The 14,793-nt window shown below is 36.9% G+C and overlaps 2 protein-coding genes across 2 annotated transcripts in view; one reads left to right on the top strand and one right to left on the bottom strand.

Annotated features, from left to right (window-relative positions):
* The window catches only part of LOC149803295 (rho GDP-dissociation inhibitor 1-like), a 38,231-nt gene that overhangs the window by 19,920 nt on the left and 3,518 nt on the right, over window positions 1-14,793 (bottom strand). The window contains exons 2-3 of the mRNA XM_089952990.1: window positions 11,927-12,125; window positions 4,822-4,905 (exon numbers count right to left, since the gene is read on the bottom strand). Coding sequence (XP_089809116.1) covers window positions 4,822-4,905; window positions 11,927-12,116 — 274 coding nt within the window. The 5' untranslated portion in view covers window positions 12,117-12,125. The remainder of the gene's footprint in view (window positions 1-4,821; window positions 4,906-11,926; window positions 12,126-14,793) is intronic.
* The window catches only part of LOC149803294 (NADPH:adrenodoxin oxidoreductase, mitochondrial-like), a 74,940-nt gene continuing 65,120 nt past the window's right edge, over window positions 4,974-14,793 (top strand). The window contains exon 1 of the mRNA XM_089952986.1: window positions 4,974-5,373. The gene's annotated coding sequence lies outside the window, so the exon portion shown is untranslated. The remainder of the gene's footprint in view (window positions 5,374-14,793) is intronic.

The raw sequence follows: 14,793 nt of genomic DNA, 5'->3' as shown, positions 1-14,793 counted from the left end.
GTATATAAATCAGTTCTTTTTATAGGGGCCTCAAGGCAGATTAGTTCTTCAACTAAAAGTCTAAAAGTGTAGTACTAGAATTCCAATAAAATGCACACTCAGATATTATGCCTATATACTAAGTAAATAATAGTTATACATATAGTGCTTGGTAAGTGGCTTTCTTTAGCACTGCATCAGTCAAGTGTGGGGCCAACCATACTCCATTTTATGGATCAAATTACTTTCAAGCTTTTGAATACAGAAAGCCATGACACCTAATGAGAAAGTGTTCAACTGTTCTTTGAAGTTTTAATGTGTCTCTCTAAATCTCTCTGCCCACTGCTATCTATCTTATCGTCGGTTCTTCAACACATGCAAAACAAAAACTCATCAATAAGTCAAGATTTTGTCATACCACGAAAAATCTTCAGTGTACTCCTCATGAAATTTCTGCTTATACATTCTTTTTTCAGTTTGGTTGCAGATCCAACACAGGAGATGGTTTTCAGAAAATGGTTTATAGCCATCAAACAATTACCAGACCCAAACCGCACAAGAAAACTGAACAAATATGGAATAAAAGCAAGATCTAATTTTGACCAATGAAAATGCATAAATTAATAAATAACTGACCAAAAGAATAAAGGGATTATTGGTTGCTCCATGCCTTTGATGTTTTCCTAAAGGAAGATTCCATTATGAAGAAAAGATGCATACTTGATGATACAAAGAAGCCAAATGATTCCACTCATTTCTGAACAACAGAAAAAATGGATTTTTTAAAGCTTTGATTGGAGCCTGGATTTTTCTTGGATGGTTCAATTCTTGGAGCTGCTCCAACCAAACTGGAGGAGCTGGCATCAAAGAATACATATGCATGTGCTTTTATTTATGTCGACAGTCAAACCAGGGTAGTTCAATCCCTTACCTCTATTTCATACAAGTGGGTAAAATTTTAGAAAATTGACATATGATAAAAATTGTGCTAACTACTATTATATACAGGTGTTATGAAAATATTCTTAAACTATGTTAACAAAAAAGAAGCAAAACTATCAATTTAAATAAAATTCAAAACATAAATGATCTGCCTAGAATACAAGTGAAAATTCTGAAGACAGTATTGTGAATTAAAATCCTAAAGTCATATCACAAATCTAAAAGTATACAATGTTACAAATGAATTCCCAATGTCTTGAATGTCTTAATGTACCAGTTTTATAATCCAGAATGTCTCTGAATGAGTTCTCAGTAATTCCACAGTAGTGTTTTGGTCCAAAAGTCAATGAGTAATTTGTTATTCCAATGAATAATTTAAATAATTCCTCTCAAATGATATCTGAACTATAAATTCTGATCACAGATTCCCAAAGATTGATAGTAAACAGGAATGAATACTGATAAAAAAGTGTCTCTATATACATATCATTTTCAATAGAAAACCCACTAACTCTTATGCAATGACAGGTCATTAACTCAGATTTAAAATAAGCATCTTGTTGACTTCTTAGAATCATGACAAAAGTCTGGCAGGTACAACCCTCAATCATGGAATAAAATTAAGCACATAATGAAGACAAACATAGCAACAGGGGCCACACTGGATTAAAATATGTGAGCAAAGTGACCTCCCCCTTGCCAGACAGAAGTGAAGTAGTGGGTAAATTGGGAGAAGTGGGTGTAATCTAAATTAAAAATGTTTACAACAGTAGCTTAAATGAGCAATTTGATAAACTTTTTAGTATAAATATAAAAAAATTACACATCAAAATCTCATGAAAATATAAAAAAATTCAGCAAAATGGATATACTACTTTGCTACTGCCAAAAAAAAAACTATTTACTCCAAGAAACAGATTACTATAAACAAGAATCCCTTGGCAGGACTGCTATTCTTCTAACTGAAATTTTCTCCAAGTTGTTACAGGGTTTAACACCATTTTTCAACACAAGATAGGCTATACATGGTGGCCAGTATAAATGGTTGAGGAAGAACCTGGGAAAACCCCAGAAAGAACCACTGACCCACGAGAAGCTTCTGGGAATTCCACACTGGCCAAGCCTGAGACTCAAACTCATACAGACAGAGATGAAATGGCAGTGATCCATAACAGTGAGCGCTTTAGACCACTCGGGGCCCCAAAAGATGAGTACTGACAAGTTCTTATCTTAATTATTTTCTGATTTAACATTTTCACAAGACACCTGTAAGTGTAGTACAAAATTCTTTGCCATTGTCTTTAACATTGAATAGGATATCATGAATACAAAAATCTTTGAACATATCACAGACAATTCCAATATATATATATATATGCACAGTTTAGTTAAAGCTAATATATATTTCTTTTTTACATGCTATCACTCACAACCAGCTCAATACTGAAAAAAGTTTTTAATGAAAACTCCAAGTTAGACCTGCCAACCCTGATGAGTCTGTCTCAGTAAGGCAGTTGATTTTCTTTCGTAAGTTTGACTAGTTGTCAGTAAGGTGCAACAAAATATCAATAACTGCTATTGTAAAGCTGGAAAACATAATTAAAAGTTCAATGCATCGACAATAAACATTATGTTCAACTGAAAAGTTTGTAAAGTACGTGCAGACTTGTTTTTACCAGTAGTACAGTGGCATAAACTCTAGTTCCAAACCCTATGCAGCTCAGTGGATTGTTGCTACCTCTCAACTTGACATCATTCTTTGGAAATTATTTTCCATTTTACACGACATCAATCTTATCTCCCGCCACGAGACATACTCAAAAAATGGCATGTGATGTCCAATAAACGTACAGTGTGACCCCGCTATAACATGGTAGTTGGGAGCCATAAAACCCGACCGCATTATATACCGAACTGTGTAATAAGCAACCAGGTCAGTTAGCTGTAGAAAATGTACCCCCCAAAAAATTGTGTGTATGGGGTAATAAATGTGGGCAGTAAAATACATACTTCGTTGGCACAAATACCATCTTAAATTGATGCATATTAAATGAGAAATACACCTGTAGTGAAAACAGTTTACTTTATTTAGAGAACCATGAATTGGTACATATATGTGAATCCTGTTTATATATACATGTCTAATGTATAGCATGAGTATCAACACCTTGTACTCACATACGAACCTCATCATATACATTGAATACACAATACAAGTGATTCCATTGAAAATATGCACACACACAGCTTTAAATTATTCAATAATTTTGTAACAGGTCATATTGGTCTGAAGTCAGTGGAAAAACATAGCACAATCACATAACAAATGATGAAGCACATTTACTTTTCAGTACGTTCCAAGTCGGTAAAGGTTAGTTTGCGTTTTAAGCCGCCGTTGGCAGCGTTCGTAAGCATAAACTTTTTCCCTAGAAAAAGGAAACTTTCACAGCACGGTTAACGTGTTCCAGTCACGCTGCAAAAAGCAAAGATCCATCACTTTTATTTAAGATTGGTACTGACTTCCTTTGAAGAAAAGTTCTTTGCTGTTACTGTATCAGCAACGCCAACATTAAATTCACACAATCAGTACTTTTTAGCGGCCAAAAATCCGACGAAAGATAGATTACGAGACAATGCCTTGTCCGGTTGATCTCCGTTACCAGAAATGTCAACAACAAAAAAGCAGATATTTCAAGATAAGCGGATTATGATATAACAATGCACTGATTAGATGGTTTGTCAATATGGACAAAGAATTTGTTTATGTAACAATATATATTTTTCAGTGCATTTTATATCCAGTTTGCGGCTTCCTTTCATGGGGCCTCTGAATTTCTGCAATCCAAACCAATGGTTGTATATAAAAGTTTAAACAGCCAACAATGTCGCCAATAAATAAAAAAGCCACATGTATGTTTTGCAGCCAATAGGAAAAACAAATCCAAGTTTGCGACATTAACAAAGACCTACGCGATCCCATAATAAACTTTTTATGAGTTTTTTTCTTCTTACTTTTAAGAAGAAAAAAATACTTATTTGTGTACGAGAAAAATACATATAAAATATCAGAAGCCAAGCCACGATCGTCTTGCATTATTCATATGCGATCTCTTTCCCAAAATTATAACACTTTTTATGGTTTTTTCTGGGGGTACTTTTTAAGAATTTTTCTGTGCACAAGAAAAATACATGTATATGAAATTTCGATAGCCATGCAACGACCAAGTTATATCCGAATTCGCGTTATAATGGAGTATGCTATAGCGGGGTCACACTGTAATTGCGTCCTTTCCAGCTTTCATTCACAAGAATGTGAATACTCCTTTTTATTTTTCTGTGTTGATTATTAACACTTTTCAAAAGCTTCTTTTCCCTTTCGTCTTAAACCTGTATTGCTTTCTGGATGGCATTTTTAAAAATTCTACAATCAACAGATTAATCATGCAGACACATCACATGAACAAATAGGTGCAGTTCAAAGCATCTGTGGTGCTGCTGTAAAGTTGGTCTAGTTCCCTGACTAATTTCACTAATTCTAAGATAAAACCCGGATCCAAATAAAACACAGATGAACCAATTATCCAGAGTTTTTGGTAATGATCATTTTTCCATAGTTTTTGCTAGTATGTCATTAGTCCGTATTTTAAGAGTAATTTTTGTAAGTTGGCAGGTTTGCCAAGTCATGGTGAACATGTTGTAAAATGAAATTGTCTTGTCTTCATAATAATTAATGCCAAGAATGATGAGAATCTATCAGGGGTTTTGGATGCAAATCAAAAACTTTAACCAAATCCCAAACTGTTGATGATGCCATGGCAGGAAAATTGACTGCTCTCAGTCACCACTAACGCAGATCTATAAAAAGTACTGATGTTTGTGATGACATCCATATATTGTTACCTGTTAAATCCAGCTCTTTGTCTTTTCTGTCAGCAGCAACAAAGGACAATTTAGTCACTATCACATTAAGTGGGTTATTTGGGACTGAAAAGAGAAACATCATAATCAGACATGGTGAAATGAAAAAAAAAGCCTCTGAAATATGGTGAATTCATTTTTATTCATGGGGTACCAATATTTGTAGACCTAAAAGTTGCACCAATCATGAATTTATAAAACATACATGTACAATGTCTTTGCCACAAATGTCACTGCTGTTACTGGCACATCTGTGAATTTCAGTACCAATGAAAATGTTCTTTTCTGGGGGAGTAAAAGTAATTTTAATTCTGTAATACTTACCTGTCACTATTACTAAGCTTTGCCTTTCTCCATGAAAAGACCTCATCCATGCTAGATGCACCAATTCCCGGTTATAGAGAATTCTTAAAGCAATTGCATTTACATATTTTTATCTACAACATGCTCTAAATAGCATCCTCATTCTTTTCAGGACAATTGGCTAATGAAGGATGTCATGTGTGTGTGTGTGTGGGCATTGAGTAGTGATAGGTAAGTATTACATAATTAAAATTAATTTTACTCCACCCAAAAACGACATTTTGATGTCAGTAATAGCTTACCTGTCACTATTATTAAGCTGAATCTGTCTGTAAGGCAAGTGGCTCAGGAAGTAAAATGTGGACAAATTACTCACATGCTAGTCCAGACAGTATTGGACCCAGAGAGAAAATACACTGACTCTAGTTTGCTAATGAGCAAAGGCAAAAGGAAGAGAAGGTTCTGTGTGAGAAAAAGAGTGCAATCTTCATATCATCATCTAAAGATGAATGAATGAAATAGTAAAAGTAGCAATAGCTCCGACTTTGTGGCTTTGATCTTCATGAATGACAAGTCTCATTTTCTGAGAGGCACATAAATTCTCTTGATGGTGAGTGAAATCCATTGAGAAATAGTGGATGCTGAAATACAAGCTGAACCCCTTAGGGGAGAAAAAACCTTATCCTACCCATGCTTCTCATTTTGCAGACATTAAATAGAATCTAAGCGCTCAAATTAGGCAAAGAAGTCTATCATGATCATCCCCAGCACACATGCAACTCATACTGGGATTTCAACTGTGGACAGAAATACTGATGGAAGTTGGTTTAATGCAGGGAAACTAGGCTGACGTAACAGGGAAACGGAATCATAATTCCCAATGAAGTGTAAACGTCTTTCCTTACCTGATATACATGTAGCTTGCTACTTCTCTGAGCTGACACAATGAAAAAAGGATTTTAAGCACAACATTTTCAAAAAAAGCCTCTAAGGTTCATAAGGTACTTTTGTCAATGCCCACAAAACAAATAAAAGATTCCATTTTGGTGTCAATGAGCTAAACATCATTCTCTGTAGCTTGGTAAGATCTGACAAGTGAGGAACTGAACCAATGGATTCACCTTTGGAAAACTTAGGAGTGTCTGAAAGGGCAGCTTTATAATTTTGCTTGCATAGGCTGAACAAGATCTCTCCTCAAAAAGGAAGAGAAGATCCACCACTACAGCAAGAGATGGTCAACAAAATTATTGCATTTCCTAGCAAATCAATCACAAATTTTCCACTCTGCATCACAGACCTTGGATGTAGAACATCACTGAGCATGTACAATACAGTTGGAAACTTTGTTTGAAAAGTTTGCCTAGCAGATCGATCACTTGAGATGAGCAAAGTGTGAAGGTGGTGGATCTTGGGATTGGTGTTAACTACAGTAACCCTTTGTTGTGAGAGAAGATTGTTCCATAATACCAATGGTGTGTCGATAACAGGTTGAGTAATTCACTGAACCACAACCTTTGAGGCCACAGAGGCATAATCAGGATGATCCATGTGCAATACTCAGTTTTCTGCTCTTTTTCAGGAACCAGAAATAACCAGGAGTAGAAAGCTGGTAACTGGATGTTTTGAACCCTCTCCACCATGCACTTCTTTCTTTAATATGAAAATATTAGATTGATGGAAGAAGATGGATGTCTTTGAAAGAGAGGAGGGAGTTATAGGAAGTATAGACATAAACCCTCTTTCACAAAAGATATAACCCACTGATTTTCTGTGATGTTTGACCAGGTCTCAGAAAAGCTGTCCAATTGAGCATCCATCTGTATTAAAGGATTAGCCATGCACTGCAGAGAGGTGAGGTGTCCCCATGGATGACCTCTCTTTCCCCCTTTTGCCTCTTTGGAGAAGGAGGAGGCAAGAGTGGACCTCTTTTCCCTGCCTTTGCCTCTCCACTTATTTCACTGCATTTGTAAAGAAGATGTTAAGCAGGGTTGTCTACTTTCTGGTTGTGGTTACATACTATGCTTTGGTACAAGCCAAAGTAATGACCTGAATATGTCAACCAACAGGATGAGTAAATTTTTGGACCATGATCATAATGGGCACAAATGGGCTTTCACAATGAGCGGAGTTGTGGAAGTCCTGACTTTGAGGAGCACTTGCTGAATCATTCTGAAGGATGGGAAAGAATAAAACAAATGACTCCACCTCAGACTGAATGTGTGCACAAACTAAAACCACCTTCTAGTCCTGAGGAGACAAAATGGGAGCTTGCTGTCTCATTCCGAACAAGTTCATTAAAGGTTTCCCCCAGTCTTAACAGGAACTATGCTAAAATCAGGTGCAGTGACCAACCAATGATGAATACCATGCCTTTCCTTGCCTGGCAAATGGCTAACCCAGGGGGTAATTCCCTGTGAAACTGGCAAGTGAAGGAGGTTCCAATCCTCCATGGAAAGGGAAAGCACTTGTTTACTTTCTTGTTTCCTGAGGTATGCTATTACAAACGAGTGGTTAGAGCAGACCATTACACAATTCCTTATTCATTTTATGCACCCCAGTAGAGCTAAGAATACTGCTGTAATTTCTAAATTGTTTATGTGATTGGTAGCTTCTTCCTAGGACCTCAAACCTAAAGAACTAATCCTTTTGGCTCCAAGTGAGCACCCCAACCTGTATCTGAAGTGTTGGTGTACATGTAGGATGGGGTGGTGGTGGTGGGTGGATGTGCATTGCGACTCCAGGCAAAAACCAGTCCAGACTGACCCACTTAAGTGGTCATGAAATTCTGGTCCTTGAGAAATCCATACTGACAGGAGAGCTCTGAGCTTGTTGAAAAGGCAGGGCTCAAAATTGGAAAACAAAAAAAAAAGAAACAATCTAGGCAAAACCAGGGGTATTTCCTGTAAGGAGAAAACTTTGGGATGTGACTTGTTTAAGGTAGAAAGTTTGATGATAAGCTAAAATTTCTGCCTTTTCTGGATACCAGGAATGTCCATTAGGAGAAGGTCAGAGACTGCTTGTTTACTATCTTCTCTACTGTACCCTTGAGCAGAAGGGTTTGTACCTCTTTCGTTAATGAAACCAGGTTTGAATGGTTAATACAAGATGGGGGTCCTTGAAATGAAGCTGGCAGCCCTCTATTAGAACTGAAAGGACACATGTATCTTCTGTGATTCAGACCAAGCCCTCTGAAAACTGGGCAAGCCAAGCACCCACACAAATGCCAGGAAGAGGGATGTATGGCTGGAGAAGGAGCAAATCCCTAGGGCTCCCCATTTTCCTTACAGAAACTTTGTCCTTGGGCCCTTGCTACAGACAAGCTATAGGTAGGTTTAAAGTAGGGTTGCTTCCTGGACTCAGGCTGCATCACTTTAAGAACTTAAGTGAAGGCCCCTTGGGAAAATCTGGATGTACATGCCTCCTGGCCTCTCAAAACTGGCCAGAAGCAGATAAAAAGGACACGATGTCAGGGAATAAGACCACTTAAGAGCATCTCTATCCCCAAACTGCAGCCCTAAGTAGGTTCTTACAGTGATCCAGTAAAACTTCACAAGTGTCAAATGCAACTTCTTTGCATAGGGAAAGCAGCTCTTCTGACAGCTCCATGGACATTGACAAGGTAAACCTGGAGGTTTAGTAATGTAGCAAGGCTAGAGAAAGATATTTCTGATTCAAAAGAATAAAGAAAAGGTCAGCGTGCCAGAGTATTGAGGCAAGCAATATAGCCTTAAGTTCTAGTGCCTTAGCATCTTAACTAGAAGGTGAGATCCAGCATGTGTCAAACTTTCCACTTGTGGTGCCCCAACATCCAGGTAGGGGGATGACTACCCCTTATGTTACTCAGCAAACTCCTGGCCCCTCAAAAACCTCTGAGTGAATTCCTTAACCATAGCCAATCAGAGGAGATCTGAGCATAAGGCTGACCCCCAACCATCTCTATAAACTGGAGAATTTTCTTGTCCTCTCATCCTGAGGGCTTTGGACACAAATACAGGGGAGGTAAACAATATTTAATGCCTTACTGAAATGCCAAAACTATTTCTTCTCTCCTGTTGGAATCAACAGGTGGGAATGTTGCAGGAGGTGCCATCCAACCCCATGTCTCTTTTATGATGGGGAGACCTGGTGGTAGGGGTATCCTTGTTCTATAACTCCTCACTGGGAGTGATTGGATTGCTCCTAGTAACAGACTTTGCATGAGAACTAGCTTCTTGACCTTCCTCAAATATCTGGGAAAATAAACAGTTCCACACCTTTCTCTTCAACTCCACCCAAGCAGATGTGGGTCTATGGCACACAACATTTGTACTGCTATGAAAAAAATTCATTTCCCCGAAATGGATGCCTCCACATCCCACTGGGATAAAGAAGATGAAGTGAAACAGGGGGATATACCAATCTGATCCCTTTCACTATTTTGGCAAGATAATTGGTTCATAGGAGGAGGGTATTCACCCAGTTGCTGTCCCCATACTGATGGGGCTCTAATGACAGTGACCAGTAGTTTAATGACCAGTCAGGCAACACAGATCTGATGAAGGAGCTCTCCTAAGAACTTACAGAGTGAGATTGCTGCCCTCCCCTTCTAGGGTGGCTCGATCTGCTCGTTACAATTAGTGGTCTAAGGGATTTGTGATGGGGCTTCTCCTTCACTTGGATTGGGGTCGGGGTGCAATTCATTTTGAACCCAAGTACTTCCTGCCATAAGAGGGACCAAGGACCCAAACCTCACTGTCACTGTCTGAGTCTGATCGACCATCAGGGATCCTTGGACCCTATAATTCTCTGAGGAGAAAGCTGTCATACTCTACAGCGATCTGGAAGTGCTCTTCTCTAAGAGGTAATGTTCGGAGTCCCTAAGAATCCAGAGAAGGTTTAAGGAGACAAGAAAGAAGGGCCTTTCTTCATCCCCTTATATTCATGTGAAGTTCCAAAACAACAGAATGTACATTCACGATCAGCACATGAAAGGTGGTGGTGGTGGTTACAATGGGGTCTTTTCATGCCAACAGGAAGACATTTTTATTCCTTCAAGGTATTTTCTGAAAAATGAAAGCAATAAATAAAAATATTAATGATAATAAATGATGTGAAATCACCATCAAAGACACTATTGAAAATATTGGGCTATTCATCAGAACAAAAAATACAGACCCTGATCTGCAGGCACATTATGCTAGAGCAGATCAGGATCTTTGTTGTTTGCAGTTTGACCCAACTTATAAGTGAGTAAAAACTGGATCTGAATGCCAGAATACAAGACATAAGAAAAGGTAAAAAAATTTCAGTTTGCCATCTGAACACCAATCAATTCAATATGCCATCCATCAAAAAAGAGGAGAGCTACTGTGCATGGCCTATGACATGGGAATCGGACTGGGTCTGTATTTTTCTGTTCCAGACCTTGAATATTATATTATATCCACAGAGGAGGAACTTTTCTGATGTGGATGAGGGAAATTCTGTCCCTCAAAGGTAAGCAAGGCAATAGTGACAGGTTCCAGATAAAACATAATTACAGAGATATATGTTTTTAATGAGAGGTATAATGACTAGAAAACTCATGGATTTTTTTAAATTAAATTTTCAGATGCTGTTTTTTCCATATTGTTCGTAAACAAAGTTAGTTTATTTACCACTATACACAAGAATGACATGCTATATACAATATAACAGGGTTGTCTGATTACATCAAACTGACCTGTGGAAGAATCAATTTGTTTATCAAGGAGTGATCTGCATTTCTATTCAGCTATAATGTAGTTGTCTCCCATTGATTTCGTTGCAGTATAAAAATGGACTCTTCCAGAACTCAGGATGACCATGGCAGATTACATGTACTCAAAGTAGTCTTTTTCAGCACATATCGAATGAATGGTGTTATACTGTATGTCAATATGAATTATGTATCATTAATTTGTGCAAGAAATAAACTCTGTAATTTTAACTACATTTCAAAGCACCACATGAAAATTCAATGAGAAACTGATGCTATGCTCTGTATAATGAACTTAATTTCACAAATCTCATTCCAGATTGGGTATTCAAAACAGAATCCACCAGAGATTTTTGACAATGAACATACAATATCCTCTTTCTTATATACTGTAGTTATTAATTCACATCAGGTCCTTTAACATATTACTATCAAATAAATAAAAGATAAAGAAATGTGGGAATTATGCAATCTTTAAGTGTGCTGTTTCCTGCATAAATAATTTACTACACTTATTAACTTCAAATGCAGAAGAGTAAAGGCTCACAACTTGAACTACCTAAATTTCTGATTTACTCCAAATTTTACACATCCTTCATGCTCAGGGATGTAGAATAGGCCTGATGCACATCACAAGAGACATCTAATGAAGGTAGGTGAAGGCTCTGTGGTTAGTGTGCTGGACTCCTAACCAAAACTGTGCAAGTTTAACTCCGACAAATGGATCAGCCTAGGTCAGCTAACATTGTGTTTCCTTAAGCAATACAACCTACTTGTGTTGCTGCAGCATAAAACACCAAATCAAACCGAGTATGGGGACTTTACATTTGAAAGTACTTCAGAAATAGAAGTATATGATAAAGAGTACTTCGATTTACAGGACTTAACAGTAAAAAATAAAAAAGTGTACTCTGCCCACATCTGAACGTGTACTTACTTATATTATCTGGAGAAAGAGGCAGAAGGAATGGCTCTGAGGGCAGATGGGAGTAATGCCCTATCTATTTTATTCTCACTATACAAAAAAACTAAACCAAATCTGGTTCAGTAAAATTCATACAAACTTACAAAATACTAGGTTTGCACTGTCTGCAGCTTGCCCTAGTAAGGCCTGTTTGTACTTCTTCAAACTTTCATCCTCTGCATCTGCCTTCTTGATTTCCTCAAGGGTCTTTTTGGCAGGTGCCTGGTAGCCTGGAGTCAGTACATCATCATCGTCTTCAGCATGTGGTGGGATCTGCTCCTCAGATTCAGCCATGGTAGTTTACTGCACAGAAAGTAAACCACTATAAAGATACTATAAGTACTAATTGGTTGTTGTATGTGTTATGTCTGACATCTCATCTGGACAAAGATTAGGTATCCACCAGAGATTTTTGACAATAAGCATACAATATCCTCTTTCTTATATACTGTAGTTATTAATTCACATCAGGTCCTTTAACATATTACTATCAAATAAATATCATTTTTATATTCTTGACTTGGTATCAATCATAATTTAATTCACGAACAGTTCCATTATGCAATAATGTAAACATACAACATCATAATTTTGTTTGGCATATATGGGCACGGACTATATATACTGCCAGACAATAACATATATATGGAATTTTACTGTTCAGTCACCTATGTTAAGACTGACAAAATCAGTATATAGCAGGGGTCACCCTAACAGGCGAAGTGGGTGACCATGTCTCCCAAAGAATGTAAACTTTGCCTTCTTCCATTAGGAATGCGAAAATGACTTCACCATGTGATAGTATTTATAGGTACATTGACTAAACATACCTTCTGAGATGCCCTCTCGCCATAGCCCAGTTAGTTCTAGTGTTGTAGTGAAAGGGATTCATCAAGCCATCAGTAGCAAGGTCTAGTTTTGATATTAATTAAGCTGACAAACTCTTGCACATTTACAGGCATGTGTTTTGATAGCTGACTGACCATTAACCAATCCCTGAGTAAGTTAGCAACTATAGGCCCCTATCACTACCCACATTACGCATGATATCCTTTGATGGTAACAACATATAATTTTGTGCTTTGAAACTTTAACAATAATATGTAAATAGCAATTTGTGTTTTAAGATTACAATGGGTGATCTGGATATTTTAACTGCCTCTTGTAAAGTTTCATCATAAAATTAGTTTGCAACTGTAAGTGTACCAGTAATGGGGAAATAATGGTGGACATCGCTGTGTTTGTGAAGTACCAGTTTATTAGATTGTCTGTTTCTGTAAATCATTGGGCAAATATATTCAGAAAAATATACAATGCATAGAAAGCCAAGCATAAGTATTAGGTTATTTAAGATTTAACTTTAAAATGCAAATATATTGGTCAGAAACGTATGGGACAATGCTATGTTGTGGAATTTGCAAGAAGTGTTGTAAAGTCAAAGTTGTTTTCTGACTTGTATTTGTTAAAATACAAGGGAAAAAAGCTGAAAAACAGACAGTATTTAATCAATGCCTAAAATAATACAAGGACTTACACAAATAAATAAACCATAAATTTGCAATCCTATCAATGGACTGTTGTAATAAAGCTATATAAAGTGAGTGATTACATTATGAAAACCCTCCTTCTAAACATAGATGCACTCACATCTATGTTGATAAGGTTGGAAGGAAGGGTTTAGTTCATACACCTACTATAAAGGAACCATGTCTGTAATTTTATGCATTATAGAGTGTTATGTATGAATAGGTATGGTAATGTTTTATGTGCAGCAAAGAAATCAAAACAAACAGTGTGATCTGAAGACACATGTGCATTTACCCTCATGCACATGGTACAGGGGTTGTTTTAAATGTGTTTAGAATCTTTTAAAGTGCCATTATTGTGAACCTTTAAAAAGTATATATAAAAAATTATACAAAAATAGGAAAATGTTTATTAAGGGTAGTTGATTAAGCTTACTAACAATGTAATCTGGTTACTCAGTTAAAATTTTTTTATAAGAATGTTACTCTTTTGGAGTTATATGGCCAAAATGGCTTCCACTTGAAAATAAAGTATTGCTTAAATCCAATGTTCAATGCAAATATGAATACAGAGAAATAGAGGGTGTGATTCAAATATATATATAATGTTTCTTGCTTTGCGTCTACTTCTCCTGGTTGTGCCCAAAAGGAGTTCTTGCTTTGCGTCTACTTCTGGTTGTGCCCAAAAGGAGGTCAATTTTCCCTAAAATTCCAAGTTTAGCTTGACCCCTGGTATAGTAATATTTTTTCCTTAATAACAGAGGTGTGACCTAGATATAAAACAATTAGTCAAACTTCCCTAAACAGGACAATGATGGGACAGTTGTTTTTTTAAAATTGTAATGGCCTTACATGTGACCCGATTGCAAAGCAAGATAGTTTATGCAAGTTTTAATGTATTAGATTTAGATTCACACAAAATGGCAATAAGTGAAGAGTCTGGTCAGCTGCATCTCAAATTTCTTTGACAAAGAGGGTTTCTCCATAACACCATTGCAAGAATGCAGACTCTAGAAAATGTGTCAACAATCTATTTGGAACTTAATAATGCCATCTATGGAAGCCATAAAAGTGATCTACACTGTGAAGCTATATCAGACTGGGGCATGTTCCAAAATGAGTCAATCATAATAGTAAACAAAAGAAGCAAGAAGGCCTCAGCCAGCATGTTGAACCCACAATCAAAACATGCATCATTATGAGCTACAGAAGGTCAGTTTTACATAAAAGAATCAAATCTGACTTGTCTAGGAGGACAAATATAATTGGTAGTTTGACTTTTTCTTGTACATGTTTGAAAAAAATTGTCTAGCACTGTCATATTCCAAAGATTCAACAATTATTTAAGAGCTCTCTGTAAGGACTTCCAAGACCTTCCTGTACAACACTTAGACCCCCAATCTTCTAAGAATATGCTCTGATTGGACCTGAAAAAAAAGTAGATT

This window comes from Sinohyriopsis cumingii, chromosome 3 (assembly GCF_028554795.1).
Source record: "Sinohyriopsis cumingii isolate HCF-2022 chromosome 3, ASM2855479v2, whole genome shotgun sequence".
In the NCBI taxonomy this organism is placed as follows: Eukaryota; Metazoa; Mollusca; class Bivalvia; order Unionida; family Unionidae; genus Sinohyriopsis; species Sinohyriopsis cumingii.
This window is presented reverse-complemented; position numbering and strand designations above follow the sequence as displayed.